General features: G+C 38.0%; 1 protein-coding gene across 2 annotated transcripts in view; it reads left to right on the top strand.

Annotated features, from left to right (window-relative positions):
• The window catches only part of PPARGC1A (PPARG coactivator 1 alpha), a 729356-nt gene that overhangs the window by 407398 nt on the left and 306066 nt on the right, over positions 1 to 15892 (top strand). Inside the window, exon 1 of one of the 2 annotated variants that reach the window (XM_049789991.1) lies at positions 3904 to 4012. The exons of the other annotated variant lie outside the window; for it this stretch is intronic. Within the exon in view, the coding sequence (XP_049645948.1) occupies positions 3944 to 4012 (69 nt within the window). The 5' untranslated portion in view covers positions 3904 to 3943. Of the gene's footprint in view, positions 1 to 3903; positions 4013 to 15892 lie in introns of those variants that run through there. 2 annotated transcript variants of the gene reach the window in all.

Below are 15892 nucleotides of genomic sequence, written 5' to 3'. Positions count from 1 at the left end.
ATAGTATAGGAGTAAACAATTATGAATGTTTTTTTCTTTCTTACATTCCTATTGTTGGTTCAAGTGACTCTCTGAGGCTTCTGATCACTACTAACTGGCTCATCCTTCTGGTTCCTTTTGTTTAAAACAAATAGATATACATGTTTCCATAGACCCTGATTTGTTAGTAAGTCATGTACTAGTGACTAAAGATTTCTCCCAGGAGGGAACAGCTATAAACCTTGCATTCTAGTTGTCAAAGTTAATCATATTATCATAACTAACCTCAAGGGGCTTAAGAAAATGAAATCTTGCTATGAGCCTGGAACAAAGGGGAACCAAATCTGGGGAAATGATCATATAGATAAATGAGTCTATTTCATTTCCCTTGAAGAGGTATAAACTAGGGTTCAGGGACCGAAATGCTAGTACAGTGGATAGGTAATTGCCTTGCATATGGATGATCAGGTTCAATACCTAGCACCCTATATGGTTCACCAGGAGTGATCTCTGAGCACAGATTAGTATGACCCAAAAACAAACAAGTAAAAAAGAAACTAGGGTTCAGACAGATTAGGTAAAATCTCTTGGGATGTAGAGGTAAAATATAATGGAGTTGCTAATCTGTCTGAGTTTAAAGAATATGTTCAATTACTTTGTGTATTATCTTCCATAAGAGCTAGTTCAACTGCCTTGCAATTGGGGTGATTTATATGAAGTAACAAATTGCTCCTGATTTTTCTCACAGAATCTATTGATAGGTATTTGGAGAAGATTGGAAAAGGCCAGATGAGTCATGATCTCCACTGACTCTAGCGTCAGAGAAATTTTCTAGACCCTTTCTTCTGGACATTATTCTAATATTAAGGGTAACCTCTGAAGAAGCATTATAAATAAAGAGGGGGAATCAAGTAGGTAGGAAGATTATTTTTTGTTATAGAGGTGAGGTGGAAGGTATACAATTATTGTTAGAAGGAGAATAATGACAAATTAGGTTTACATGGCAAGTTAGAGCCTACAAGACATGTTCATATGTCATTTGAAGGAAGGATCAAATCCAAGTTTACTAATTGAATATGATGTCATATTAGTGAGATTGTGATGGTAAAAGACTCATTGCAGGGGTGTATGTAGGATGGGGAAATTACCTAAAACTCATCATATATGACTTTCTGAGGGAAATACAATTTGGAAAAGAAATAATTCAAGGGGCCGGGCGGTGGCGCTAAAGGTAAGGTGCCTGCCTTGCCTGCACTAGCCTTGGACGGACCGCGGTTCGATCCCCCGGTGTCCCATATGGTCCCCCAAGCCAGGAGCAACTTCTGAGCACATAGCCAGGAGTAACCCCTGAGCGTTACCGGGTGTGGCCCCCCCCCCAAAAAAAAAGAAATAATTCAACAGACTTGTGGTCACACTTTGGCTGTGCTATCTTTGGTTCTCTTAAGATTTATCCTATAGTCTTGATGCCGGTATTAGTTAGTCCTTATGACATTTAGAGATCATATAGCTATGAAAGTTGTAGGAGGTGAGAATAACAAATCATTCTAGTAGAAAATCATTAATCATGAAATTGGACTGTCTTTGAAGGTAATCATATGACTGCCATTGATATGACAAGCATGAACATTGGCATGTCTGGAGATTTTTAACATAGTGATATCCAAACAATAATATTTGGCTTTAAGTTTTATTATTCTAATCATGGCTACACAATAGACTCATCTTGCAATAGGAAACAAACATCCAACTCGAGCCGGAGTGGTAGCACAGTGGTAGGGCGTTTGTCTTGCATGCAGCCCAGCCATGTTGGACCCGGATTCGATTCCCAGCATTCCATATATTCCCCCGAGCCAGGGGCAATTTCTGAGCACAGAGTCAGGAGTAATCCCTTAGTGCCACCAAATGTGACCCAAAAACCAAAAACAAAATGACAGAAACAAACCAAGAAAGAAAATAAATATCTAAGAACCTACAAAACTTTGTATTTTTTATGTTTACTATATTTTTTTATTTAAACAACTTTATTACATACATGATTGTGTTTGGGTTTCAGTCATGTAAAGAATACCACCCATCACCAGTGCAACATTCCCATCACCAATGTCCCAAATCTCCCTCCTCCCCACCCAACCCCCGCCTGTACTCTAGACAGGCTTTCTATTTCCCTCGTACATTCTCATTATTAGGATAGTTAAAACGTAGTTATTTCTCTAACTAAACTCATCCCTGTTTGTGGTGAGCTTCATGAGGTGAGCTGTTACTTCCAGCTCTTTTCCTTTTATGTCTGAAAGTTGTTATTGCAAGAATGTCTTTCATTTTTCTTAAAAGACATAGATGAGTGAGACCATTCTGTGTCTTTATCTCTCTCTCTCTCTCTCTCTGACTTATTTCACTCAGCATAATAGATTCCATGTACATCCATGTATAGGAAAATTTCTTGACTTCATCTCTCCTGACAGCTGCATAATATTCCATTGTGTATATGTACCACAGTTTCTTTAGCCATTCATCTGTTGAAGAGTATCTTGGCTGTTTCCAGAGTCTTGCTATAGTAAATAGTGCTGCAATGAATATAGGTGTAAGGAAGAGATTTTTGTATTGTATTTTTGTGTTCCTAGGGTATATTCCTAGGAGTGGTATAGCTGGGTCTATGGGAGCTCGATTTCCAATGTTTGGAGAAATCTCCAAAAACTTTGTACCTCACCTTAGACCAATTAATTAGAGCAGAATTCTGGGGATGCTTAGCAAATTTAAATATCAGAGATTCCCAGTTGGGTCTATTGTGCAATCAAATTGGATAACCATTGTTGTAAGAGAAAAAAATAGGTGGCTTTTGATAGCAGTTCAAACTATAGGTAATTAATTCTGAACAGCAGGAGAGCATCATTGGTATGAGAAACAGTAAAGAAGCAGGGCAGAATTGAGTTAGGTTTCTTTATGTTCATTCCCAAAATCTGAGGAACCCATCTATACCAAAACCTCTGATCATTTGGGATAATAGTTTGCAGAAGAATTTTGAGATTCATAGCCAGAAAGACATCTACTGCAGGACATCCTTTAGGGAGAAAACAGGGATTCTAGAAGCTCAGGCTTCATCTATATATAATGTTGTATTTTCACCAAAGAGATTTTGCTATTATCCATGTTTACTGACTGCTGGGTGATTCATAGAATTTTGGGGGAAGATGTTCAAATGAAATGTGCTGATCTGGAGCCCGCGCGGTGGCACTAGAGGTAAGGTGTCTGCCTTGCCAGCGCTAGCCTAGGACGGACCGAGGTTCGATTCCCGGGCTTCCCATAGGGTCCCCCAAGCCGGGAGCGACTTCTGAGCGCATAGCCAGGAGTAACCCCTGAGCGTCATCGGGTGTGGCCTAAAAACAAAAAAAACAAACAAACAAAAAAAAAACAACAAAAGAAAAAGAAAAAGAAATGTGTTGATCTATGTAAAGTAGCTTATTTTTTTCTAAGTATTCTAGCCCACTGATGCAATACTGCAGGACAAAGCAAATTCTGATGTATGTGTATATGTGTGTTGACACGCACGGCACACATGTGCCTGTCTCTTTATGCATGTGTAGGGAAGAGCCGATGGCAGTACAGATAGGCATGCCTATTTCTCAGGCAGGAAGCATGCTTTCCAGCTTTTCTCTTCTGACTTTTATGCCAAAAGCATAAAAATGACCCATTGTCCACTGACCCTGGAGCTGGGTTGTAGCTAATCTCTGGATGATCAATGGCAGAGCTTGGCCTCCAGTCGGGCTAGTTGGCAGCTGTCAGGGGAGCCCCATGTATCCCAGATTTGTTCTCTTGTGGCCTCTTCCCACCCAATCCCTCATCCTCTGGCATGGCATTTTCTCCATGACAGTCTGTCCCTGAACTGCCCTCGCTGCTGCTTTGGTAGAGGCTTGCAACGAAAGAGAGTAACAGCCACTGGCGAATCCAGTCTGGGTAAGCAGCATCAGCAATGGATGAAACCTCCTCAAGACTGGAAGAAGACTGGAAAAAAGGACTTCAGCGAGAAGTGAGCTGGCAGGTAAGTAAGTGATGTCCTCAGCTCTAGACAGACAGTCCCAAGTCTCTCTCTCTCTCTCTCTCTCTCTCTCTCTCCCTCTCTCCCTCTCGCTCTCCTCTCTCTCTCTCTTTCTCTCTCAACTTTTTTAGTCAAACATAGGCAATTCACATCAGTCTATTTGAAGAACTCATAAGAGCAGACACCCATCTGGGAACAGTCATCATTAGTTTTTCAATTCTTTGCAAGCCATGCAAATAAGACTGAGTGAATTTACTCTAGATTTTTGAGCAAGTCAATAGGATTCTACGAGTCTATAGATGTTGCTAAATTTATACTTTTTAAATAAAGGCTCTTGAATTAATAAGTTGCAGGTGTATATCAAAGGGAACATGCAGATTTGGTTTGTATGAGTACGAGTTCATTGCAATATAAAATTTTCATACATCTGTCGTCAGACTTAGTTTGTGGTGTGATGGTCATTTGGTCTAAGGGGCTTGGTTTGAGCCTATTTAAATGAGGTGACCATTCTTTGAAAGCAGTTTGCAGATCTTTCTTATGTGTGCTGAACTCCTAAGAGGTAGATGCTCTGTGGTTTGCAAAGTGTTCAAACTAAAGGCTTCATTTTGGTAGAGAGGCAGTTTTCATTAAAATATGCAAAGCAGTAATGTTGATATGTTACAATACCTATTTCAAATTAGCAAAATTATATGCTCCTGTCTCGTAAGCTGCCAACTGAAATCCCTTCCTAAATCCCGTTGAATGGCTTTGATTACTCTTCTTCACATTTACACATTACACACCTCTAATGCATATTTTTACGCATCCACTCCATTGCCATTTAATTAGACAACAATATTGAGAGCGATGCCAGCGCACTTCTCATTCCCCACCCCCTGCTGCCTTTTTAAAAATGCTACTGCTTTATGGAAAAAAGAACACTTTCTTGCATGAAGCATTTCTTAGGGGTGGTGTTGGATAAAGTGCAACTAAGATTTCTATTTTGTTTCGAGCAGAAAGTTTCATATTAAAATGGTGATTCAGAGTAGTTGGTTTTTAACATTTTTAATGCTTTCCCCCTTTTTATTACAAGAGGAAAACTGTTAAGGAAATTCTATTTAGCAGTAGAAATTTTGGTGAAATATATAGTACTGATATTGGTCGTTATGTTTCATGTTAAGCAATATGATGTTAAGGAAGGAGCTTCAGAAACAAACAAACAAACAAACAGATAGACGAGCATCCTTAGCTTCTCATAGAATTAGTCCTTCCATTTTGAGTGGGGACATTATTTTGGGAGGAGGAAAGGATACAAAATAAATTTCTGCATGCTTCTTGGAATATACCACGAGTTGGGTCCTTAGATATCCTAAACAAAAATTCAGATATTTTATAGTTTGCTGATGTGATTTTGAAGTTTTTGTCTTTTGTTTATAAGTTGTCCTTTTGACACTGGCTTCTTATACACAGCCTTTATTTTATAGGAGGAGGGGAGAAGAATATGTGAAAATGTGCCTCAGATCTCTGTGGACAAATAGTTAATCTAGGAACATAAAAATCCAAATGTTTCTGTTAAAAAGCATGGGTCTTATTAATGTTAGTATTGTCCTGAGCCTTTAGCTTAAGCATTTCCCAAAAAAACCTGAGAGAATGAAAATATTCTCTATGCTACTTGCCTCCCAAGATGCGATCCTGTACAGCTGGTTGACCACTGTCATTTCCACTGTGATAACTAAGAAAGGGCATCCTAATCTTTTATCTAGTCTCCCTAACTGTTGGTAATACAGACCATTGTGGGAAAGAACATCACATCACAGTCTGTCAGCTCTTGCTTTCCTTACTTCTAGTTCTCTATTCCTCAGTGAAGCATGTGTGCTGATCCCATGCTTTAGTCATTGGATTGCCATATTGGGTTCCAATATATGTAATGTCTTAGGGATACTCAGGCTATCCCTACCTGCAAATTAAATTAAATAATATTGGAAATACAATGTATCTCATGACAGAGACTTTTTTTGGGTCATCCACAGTACTGATGGAGTTATGGAAATAAAATGAAGATGCAGCTTTATTTTAGTCAAATACTGCGTTTCTTTTAGGGCTAGGGAAAGAATGTCCCAAACAAATGCTCAGGGAGTCTGTGTGATTTTTCAGCCATGGTCTTAGGCAAGCAGAAATTTACAGTTCTGGGATTACCTTAGTCACAACCAGCAGTGCTCAGGGTTTTACAGAAACATATTTGACAATGTTTGGGGGCCATGTGGTGCTAGGGGCTGTTGAACTAGGATCAACAATAGGCAAAGCATATACCTTCACCTATATACTTTCTCTCTGACCTGTAACTACTTCATTTCTAATTGAAGTTGATGCAGTATTTCACTATCTACTTATAATTTGCCACTACCAAGGATTGGTGGTGGTGGTGGTGGTGGTGGGGTGTGTGTGTGTTTGTGTGTGTGAGATTAAAACGGTTCCTTCCGATTTAAAATAAAGAAATTAAGATTCTGTGAGGTTACATAACCTGTAAAGCCATCTGATATTCAAGTTCAGACTGTTTGACTTAAATGCCTATGCTCTTCTCACTTTGTTGCTATGCTATCTGCACTGAATTTTATCTCATCATTTTTTTTATCTCATGGAATTGTAGCTTACAAGCAGCTGTGATGTGGGCAGGCAGGAAGCAAGAGAAAGAAGGGGAAAAGCATGATGATTATCTAATAGAATAATCAATCTCTGAATCATTAAGACTTTAATCAAATATTTTAATGGTTTATTTTTTAACCCTTACTTCACACCATGAATTAAGTTATTTTTCTAAATCACACACATATTCTGCTAGGTAATTTTTTCATATCGTGCAAGTGTCGAAACTGAGGCTCAAGAGTATTAGGGGAATGTGGCCAAGGTCACACCACTACCAAGATACTAAAATAGGATGTAGATTTTCAAAGAGCCCCTGAAGTCTTTGCATGAACACAAAGCTGCGTCTTCGTGTTTACTTCCAAATTTTATTATGATCGTGCATATTTTATTGATATTATCTATTTATCACATCACAGTAATGGAATAGGATGTAATCTTTGAGAAATATACTGGTATTATTTTTTTAAGTAAGTTAAGTTGGGCTTAAATGACTTGCTTTCTCACTTCTTCAGAATGTATTTTAATTGGATGCTGTTTGCCTTAAATGAACCAGCCTACCCATGGAGTTGAAAATGAGCTAGATGCAATTTCTAGAATCAACTGTAAATCTGAAAATCCATTTCAGCATAGAACCCATACTGGAAAGCCAACAGCATCTGTGTCAAGTTAATGCTGCTATCTCACGTAGCCCACTTCAACTCTGGGAGAAACTCAGGAATGGAATGACAGTGGTTTTTAACATCAGGAAACCATCTGATCTCTGACAAAATTACTTGAGGCGTTGGCTTTCCGTATTGTAAATGGAGGTGATTATGTATGAGAGAGGAAAATGGGAGTAAACTTTCTTCCCAATAAAGTTTCTTCATTGTCTTGGCAATTAAAGTCAGTTAAGAGATTTTGTAAAGAGACAAACAACTCTCTCTCTCTCTCTCTCACTCTCTCCCTTTTTTAATAAGTCTTTTTGGGGATGATTCACATAAAAGTGGTGGATGTAATTACAGTGTTTGATCATTTTGAACTCTCCTGTTCTCTTGTGTCTTGTCTGTCATTGCTTGTCTTCTCATGAGGACATGGATTCCTCCAGGGCAAGTGTGTATGTTGTTTGCTTCTGTACACATAACCCTGAATCTGGTGTACAGTCCATCTTGATATGTTTGCCAATCTAAATGGAATGCCACATTTGATTTAGAAGAAAAATTGCATTGCATTTTTGTTTGTTTGTATTGGGGGCTGCTACTGGTAGTACTCAGAGTTTACTCCTAGCTTTGCATTCAGGAATCAATCCTGCTAGGCTAAGGGAGACCATAGGGGTTGACCTGTAGGGATTGGCCAGCAGCATACAAAGCAAGCACCAATGTGCTATTACTTTGGTGCCCCCCAAAGAGTCTATTTGATCACCCAAATAAATTATGGTCCCTGCTTTTATACTGGAAGAATTAGAGCTAAGGAGGTAAAGTGATCTGCCAAGTTTCTCACAACTTGGTTAGTTAGTATAGGAAATATTTTGTGCAGATTAAACTTTCTTTCTTTTCTAATACTACTTCTTATAAACTTTGCATACCTCAGTTTTCTCGTCTGTGAAATGGGAACTAGATCTTATTATTTGATTCTGTCTCAAAAGTCTTATTTATTTTAGCACATATATCTGAACATGTGCTACAGTTTAAAGGTCAAAAACATGAGGCCTCAAGTTAGAATTCTTTTTTAAATACTGTGTACAAAGCACACCCTCACTCAAAGGATAAGAAAGTAATCAGAAGCATTTGCCCTTGAACTTTGGATCTTAATAGGGAGTGCACAGCAGGTCATAACTATAAGAAGGAATCCAAATATTTTAAGCACTGGGGAGCTCTCCAGAGCAATCCTAGTTTGTCCAAGGGATTGGCAAGAGGTGGTGATCTTGACACAACTTCTCAAATGAAAATAAGTTAGACCAGACAAAACTCTGGGAGACTATCTAAGTCGAGAGATAAAATATGCCTGTCAGATTCAAAAGTATGTATTGAACAGCCAATTCTATGGGTGGGTGAAAGTGGGAAAAAGACTAAGTGGAAAAGGAGAAAGTTCTATATGGCTAGACTGGACATAATAGTATAGGAACACTGATGGAATTTAGCACAGGTCTGGCATAAGCAGATTGTCCTCTTAGAAATATTATTTTAGCTTCAATGCAGAGAATAGTTTTGGATGTGATAAGGCTAGAGATCAGAAACTCAATGGAAAATCTGCTTTGTTCCTGTAAATAAGACTGACTGGACCTTGGAAACAAGATGGAAATGAGAGATTGATGTAAAAATATTTGGTGACCAATTAATACAAAGTCTGAGGATGTGGGAAGAAGTAACTGACCTCAGGATTTCTCTTTAGGGTAGGTAGGTAGATACATAAGATAGCATATAACAGACATTAGAAGAAAAGATGGTTCTAGGGCTCATTAAGGGTAGATAACAATGAAAAAAAGAGTTATAATACATAAGAGTAATATAACTTTTTATACTAAGAGGATAAACAAATCCCAGGAGGACTCAAAGAACTTAGAAGAGAAAATTATATTACCAACAGTTAATTCACCAAGAGCTTGCTGTGTGCCAAGAGCTGTTTGAAGCTCTGCCTTATATTGACTTGGAATCCTCATTATTGCAAATTAGAAGAATGCTAGTAGTAGCCTCATTTTGTAGATGAGGCAGTTTCAGAGAAGTCAAGAACACTTCACTACTCTATAGGACTTACCTCCAGATCTTGTCAGCATCAGAGGATTGCATTCTCTCAAGGCTGACTTTGTAGAGAAGATAGCATTTGAAGCAAAGTTGAAGCAAGGTAGAAGCAGAATTTAAGGAAGAGTAGAATTGCAGGCAGTTATAACCTGAGTGAGAAGTCAGCTCTTGTACTTCATTTAGGTGAGACTACACCGAGGAAGATCCAGTGTCTGTTACATGTCTCTCAGCTCATGGGAAGATTGTCTGAGACTTTGGAACTACATAAGTTTTTATAAGGACAATGTTCAGGGACTGGAGTGATAGCACAGCAGTAGGGTGTTTGCCTTGCACAATGCCAACCCAGGACAGACCTGAGTTCAATCTCCTATATCCTGTATGATCCCCTGAGCCTGCCAGGAGTGATTTCTGAGCACAGAGCCAGGAGTAACCACTGAGCACCTCCGGGTGTGGCCTATAAACCAGAAAAGGGGGGGGGGGTCAGTGTTGAATCTGGCAATGGTTAGAGATTACTCCTGTCTCTCTGCTCAAGATCACTCTGTAGTTCTTGAAGAGCCATGTGTGTTGGTGGGTATGGAATCATCTTTCTTTCTTTCTTTCTTTCTTTCTTTCTTTCTTTCTTTCTTTCTTTCTTTCTTTCTTTCTTTCTTTCTTTCTTTCTTTCTTTCTTTCTTTCTTTCTTTCTTTCTTTCTTCCTTCCTTCCTTCCTTCCTTCCTTCCTTCCTTCCTTCCTTCCTTCCTTCCTTCCTTCCTTCCTTCTTCTTTCTTTCTTTCTTTCTTTCTTTCTTTCTTTCTTTCTTTCTTTCTTTCTTTCTTTCTTTCTTTCTTTCTTTCTTTCTTTCTTTCTTTCTTTCTTTCTTTCTTCCTTCCTTCCTTCCTTCCTTCCTTCCTTCCTTCCTTCCTTCCTTCCTTCCTTCCTTCCTTCCTTCCTTCCTTCTTTCTTTCTTTCTTTCTTTCTTTCTTTCTTTCTTTCTTTCTTTCTTTCTTTCTTTCTTTCTTTCTTTCTTTCTTTGTCTTTCCTTTTTCCTTTTTCTTTCCTTTCATTCACTTTCTTCACTTTCTCTTTTCCCCTTTCCCCTTTTCCACTCCTCTCCTCCCCTCTTTTCCTCCTCTTTCCTCCCTTCTCCTTTCTTTTCTCCTCTCCACCCTTCCTCTCTCCTTTCCTCCCCTCTTTCCTCCTCCCCCATGCTTCCTTCCCCTTCCCCCCTTTGCTTCCCCCATCCTTCCTTTTCTTCCCATTCCCTCCTCTCCTCTCTTCTATCTTGCATTACTTGGGATCCAATTCACAGTACCATGCATGCAAAGCATGTAATCAAGTCCTGGTAATACTCGAGTTTCTTCCATTACTAAAGTGATGTAAACCATGTTTAGTTCTCAGTAGAGGGTAGTCTGCTGCTTTAAAGATGAGTTAAGATGAGTTAGGTACTCAGCAAATGTGTTCCCAGTAAGTCATTGGTGATTGGCAATGGAGATGTGAAAACTAGAGTATTCCCAGGAATCATCTATGTGGCTTTAATGTGTATACTCAGTCAGATAAGCTTCTCTGAGCTGTCTCTTCCTCCGTGAGATGAGAAGTAAATATACACTTCCTAGGCAACTAATCAGAAGAATGGTGTGTATTTGAAAAATCTCTGGTTGATATAAAGCATACTCTAAGGCCAAATTTTGTTTCTGGGAACTGAAAACAAAGAAGGATTGTATCTCTGACATAATACCAAATGATAGTTGTTTCTAGTTTTATCTACTGTCTTTTTTCCCAGGCCATTATTGTATGGGTTTCAGTTCCCATGCAGGAAAGGAAATAAATTGGACAAGTAGAAGTGATGTGGCCTGAGTTCAGAAGAGGATTTGAATATTCATGTTTAAATCACCTTATATTGAAGATAGACAAAATAGTAGTTCATGAGTTTTCTTAGTTTATAATTCTTTGAAATGATAATTCAAGGGTTTAGTTTCACACTTCTTAATGGGTAAAAGATATTGTAATTACAAGCAAAGTTCCAGTGCCATCCAATCACCTAAAGCACTCCTTATTCCTTTCACCAGTACCCTCTGTCTTCCCAGTAAACACTCTAGTTATAGCCTAGTCGTGAGTTTTTGATTTTGCCAGTTTGTTTGCTTTGGTTATTCATATGCTACATAGGAGTGAAATCATGTGACATTGTATTTTATTTCCTTGGTTTATTGCACTTAACAGTGATACATATTTTAATTTATATCATACTTAAGGAACCAATGCCATCCATTAAGTGAGTAGATGCTTACCTGAAAGAACAGACTGATCAGAGTCAACTTTAAATCTAAGAGGATAATGACCCCACCATTTTATAGATGTGGTTTGACTGCAGGTTTAAGAAGTCAGGTTTATCAGAAAACAAGTGGAAATGGTCACATTACTGACACAAGGGTTTGTTTGAGTACACATATCTTGCTGCTTGTAATATTTTATTGTTACTTTTTAAGTGATGTGGGGCATTCATTTATTCATGCAAGAGAGATGAAGTGTTTGATCTATGTCTTAGATTCAAATATCATAGATTCATAAGGCTAGGAGAGACCTTGGAATGACATCTCATTGTTTGTTTTCACCCTACATGCTCCTCATTCTGAGCAGAAGCAAATCCAGAACGCTGAAGACAGATGACCTTATATAGCTTCTTCCCATAACTCATTCTTAGGTTTAACAAATGATTCTTAGGCTAAGAAAATTCTTCCTTGTGGCACATTTAAACCTCACCCATTGCAGCTGAAGATCTGTTCCTTCATCTTCCCTGGAGGTGGAGAAAAACAGTTCCGTCATTGTCCTCAGAAATCAGCCTTCCTGGCCTTGAAGATCATTATGAAAGCAGTCTTTAGCTTTTGCTTCTCAAGGCTAAGCAACCTAAATCCTTTGGTATAATTCTTTATTTTCATCTTCTAAAATTTTCTCTGAACCTTATCCAAGTCTCCTCATTTTTCTTCAGTTCTATACTCTAGGACTTTTCAAGAGTATTTAACTAGGGCTAATAGTGATCACTTGCTCAGTCATTGAGTCAGTGAATTTATTGAGCTTCACATTTTAAATAACAGACCTTCAGAATAGGTCTAGAGAGTATCCAGATAAGTGAAAGCAGCACAAAATAGCCACTGAGGAGCCCATGTCAAATTATGGATCACTACTTACTCACTGTAGGACCTGTTTTATGCACTAAATTTCTATGTCTAAGTTTTCTCAGGGGCAAAATGGGATCATAAAAGTTTCTAACTCAAAGGGATGTGTTGAGGCTGAAATGGATAAACACATATCAGCACCATTTGGAATATCATTGAATGTATTGTGACAGTGAAGATGCTAATATTATATATATATATATATATATATATATATATATATATATATATATATATATATATATATAGATCTTGCTCTTGTATTGTGGCTACTCTACTTGAAAGGATAAGTTAGTAAAGAACAAATAATTTCCTTACAGGAAAGTACTTCCAGCAGTATAAAAGCTGCCATATAAAAATGGAAGGTCTTGAGAGTTAAGAAAAATTACACCTCAAGTCATCTGAAATGGAAATTGAACCATCTAGTATGTTTCTTAAATGCATGAATCAATGACTTGTAAGATCAGGAGAGACCTTGGAATGACATCTTATCTCATTGTTTCTTCTCTTATTGATGACTGGGGCAAATCTAAGGAGAAGATTAAGGGTTTTCTAGATGGCAAATTGGGTGAAAATGTATTATCAATGATAATGTATTTTGTGATTGGAGATTTAGACAAATAAATGAAAAGCACATTGTTGTAAACAGTGAGTGGCTAGCTGTGACATGAGAGTGCAATGGCTAGTGAGGCTGTGAAAAGTTTCTTGCAGCTGGGTGGTGTCAGAATGTTCATGGAACAGACCTGGATGAGCCATTTGCCTTCTTAGTCTAGTTTATATTTATAGGCCTTTATTTTACAATGGTATAGCTCATTTGTAGAGCTGCCATAGAATTTCATGCTTCTCATCTGGAAATTGTCTTAAAGTTATGTGTCAATCCCTGAAGATTGGAATATGAATCTTATTCATTTTCCAAGGGTCCTCTTCTCTCAGTACCATGAAGTAAGAAGTCATGTATGTTGAGATCAATATTGCCCTCATTTGTGTGTTCTAGAACCTGTGCTTGAATGAAATGTGCAAGAATTATAAGTAAATGAATGAAATAGAGGTACATACCTAAATCTGGGGATCTTATTGTTTTCAAATTTGATATAATTTCAAACCCCTTTAGGGAGGGAATAGTTTTATGTAAAACACCCAAATTGAATTTAAGAAGCAAAATTTTCCTTCGTTATTTTTGTCTTTTACACTCAGTTGCTTATACTGCTGAATGCCACATTCATAGCTAATTGAAACTGGGTGAGCCTTAAGTAAATTTAAGATGCTCACTTTTTTTTTTTCTGGAACCTTCCTTGAATAGAAACTTTCATAGACCACAATGAAAGCCACTGATGGTTCAAGAACATTTTACCTGTGAAGGACAGATTTCTAAGAAGGTTGAGAGGAAACAGTCCTTGAGTCGCTAAAGAGAAAAATATGTTTCACATCAAGTTCCCCTCGAAAAAAGAGCTCCAAAACAGTGAGAAATACTCAAGTTGGAGCAGCGATTCTTTCACTTAGGGCGCAAAAGCCGCAATTTTCTATTTAATTCACTACTCCATCATTCCTTGGCCCCTGTCTCAAGCTCAATTTAAGCTTACTTCTCAGTACACAGCCATTGTATAGTGTTTAAAGAAATGCCTGGTTGAAGGGGAAGAAAGAGTGACGTGGTGACCCAAAGCTTGTATTACCTAGTTTTGTGGTATTCTTCTTCCTCACTTCTCTCATCCAGTTCTTGTGCAATATTCTTTCTCTTGTCACCTTTCAATGGTGATTATCACAACATAAAAAAAAAATAATGAGTGGGCACCGCCTGATGCCTCTGTTCACATGCTCCCCACCTGTACTAGGGGAAACAGATAGATTTACCGGAGACTCAGGGGGCAGTGCTTGGATTGAAAGTTGGCTGCCTCCAGGGCTTTGAATTGAAATGGAAACAGGCTGGCTCTCTGCAGAACACCACGGAACTGTTGATGACTGTTTGTCTTTTTCAGAAGAGTTCGGGTGAGCAATATATATGACTGCTCTTTAGGGAAAGCGTCCTGAAAACTGTTGGATCTTTTCTTACACATGTCAAGTGTATTTCAGTTTTCAAAAAGCACTTTTCCATTTATGCTTCTTTTTCAATCTCAGAGAAATGGCAGCAATGTTATTATTACCAGTCATCAAAGGAATAAGCTGAGAGCTGACAGGTTAAGAGCCTTGCTCAGCAGGACCAAATCTAGAACCAGGGTCTGAAATGCAATACTGTGCTTGTCCATTCAGATGTAGCTTCCTCTCTGTTCATGGGTAAAGGGTAAGTTTTAGGAACAGGGCTTGTAAAAGATTGGGCTTTGATAGAAATCCCTAAGAGACTCAAATCATTATTGCCATCATAAAATGTTTAGCGTTTAAAGCTAAAAATGTTTATGGCAACTTTTTTGAGGAAGATCTCCTCCAAAGCCAACAATGAGATTAATGTACAGGCAAGATGCTCGTGTTATCTGTGCTGAGCATAAGGTTTCAGACACAGACTTTTGTACATGTGGGAGTCCAGGAGAACTATTACACAGTCAGTAACACAGGGACATGTGGCAGAAATGCAGAATTTTGCATACACTCTAAAGGACTTTATTTTCAGTGTTACAGAATTATTCCCCCCATCACTGGAAAAGGTGGTAATCATTTAAAACACAGCTCCTTGTCAAGGTCTGACTTAGCACGAATCACCCCCTCTCTATATTGTGGATGAACTAGGATTAGTGAACTCAAGGCCCAAACTAATGAGACTACAAGGTTTTGTAGAAAAATGTTTAGAAACTGGCATGGTCAAGAGGTTTCATGATGCTGTATTATTAGATGTGTGGGAATAAGAACCGTCTCCTAGATGCATTAGTCATTGAAATATATTATTTTACCTTAGTTATATTGTGGTACTTACTCATAACTTGAGAAACTATGAAGAGGCATTTTCTATTTTAGCTTTCTGGGATAGCATCAATATATTCTTTATGTTTCTTTCGCTTGTCTAGAATCAACCTAAAGTTATATCTTCAATCTTGTTTCTTAACCAAAATAATCACAAACTATATCATCGTCATTTCTTAAAAAAATTATTTGCCTACTTAAATGAAATAAAATATCTTTTGTGTTAATGGTAGCTATGTGCTCTGAGATGATGTGATGTGTTTTATTCTTGATTTGCTAAAGATTAGCTATATATGTATATATGCTTATGTTTATGTGATAAACTGTTTCATTACCTTCAAAATGGGGGATCAGTAATAACCTTATTCTAAGATAATTATGAAATTTCAGTTAATAATACATGCCAATCCTTAGATGAAGTTACTAATATACAAAAAGCACTGAGCAGAAATTGTATTTATTGGTGATGGGAATGTTGCACTAGTGAAGGGGGGGGTGTTCTTTATAGGAC

The sequence above is a fragment of the Suncus etruscus genome, chromosome 16, assembly GCF_024139225.1.
Source record: "Suncus etruscus isolate mSunEtr1 chromosome 16, mSunEtr1.pri.cur, whole genome shotgun sequence".
NCBI lineage: Eukaryota > Metazoa > Chordata > Mammalia > Eulipotyphla > Soricidae > Suncus > Suncus etruscus.
This window is presented reverse-complemented; position numbering and strand designations above follow the sequence as displayed.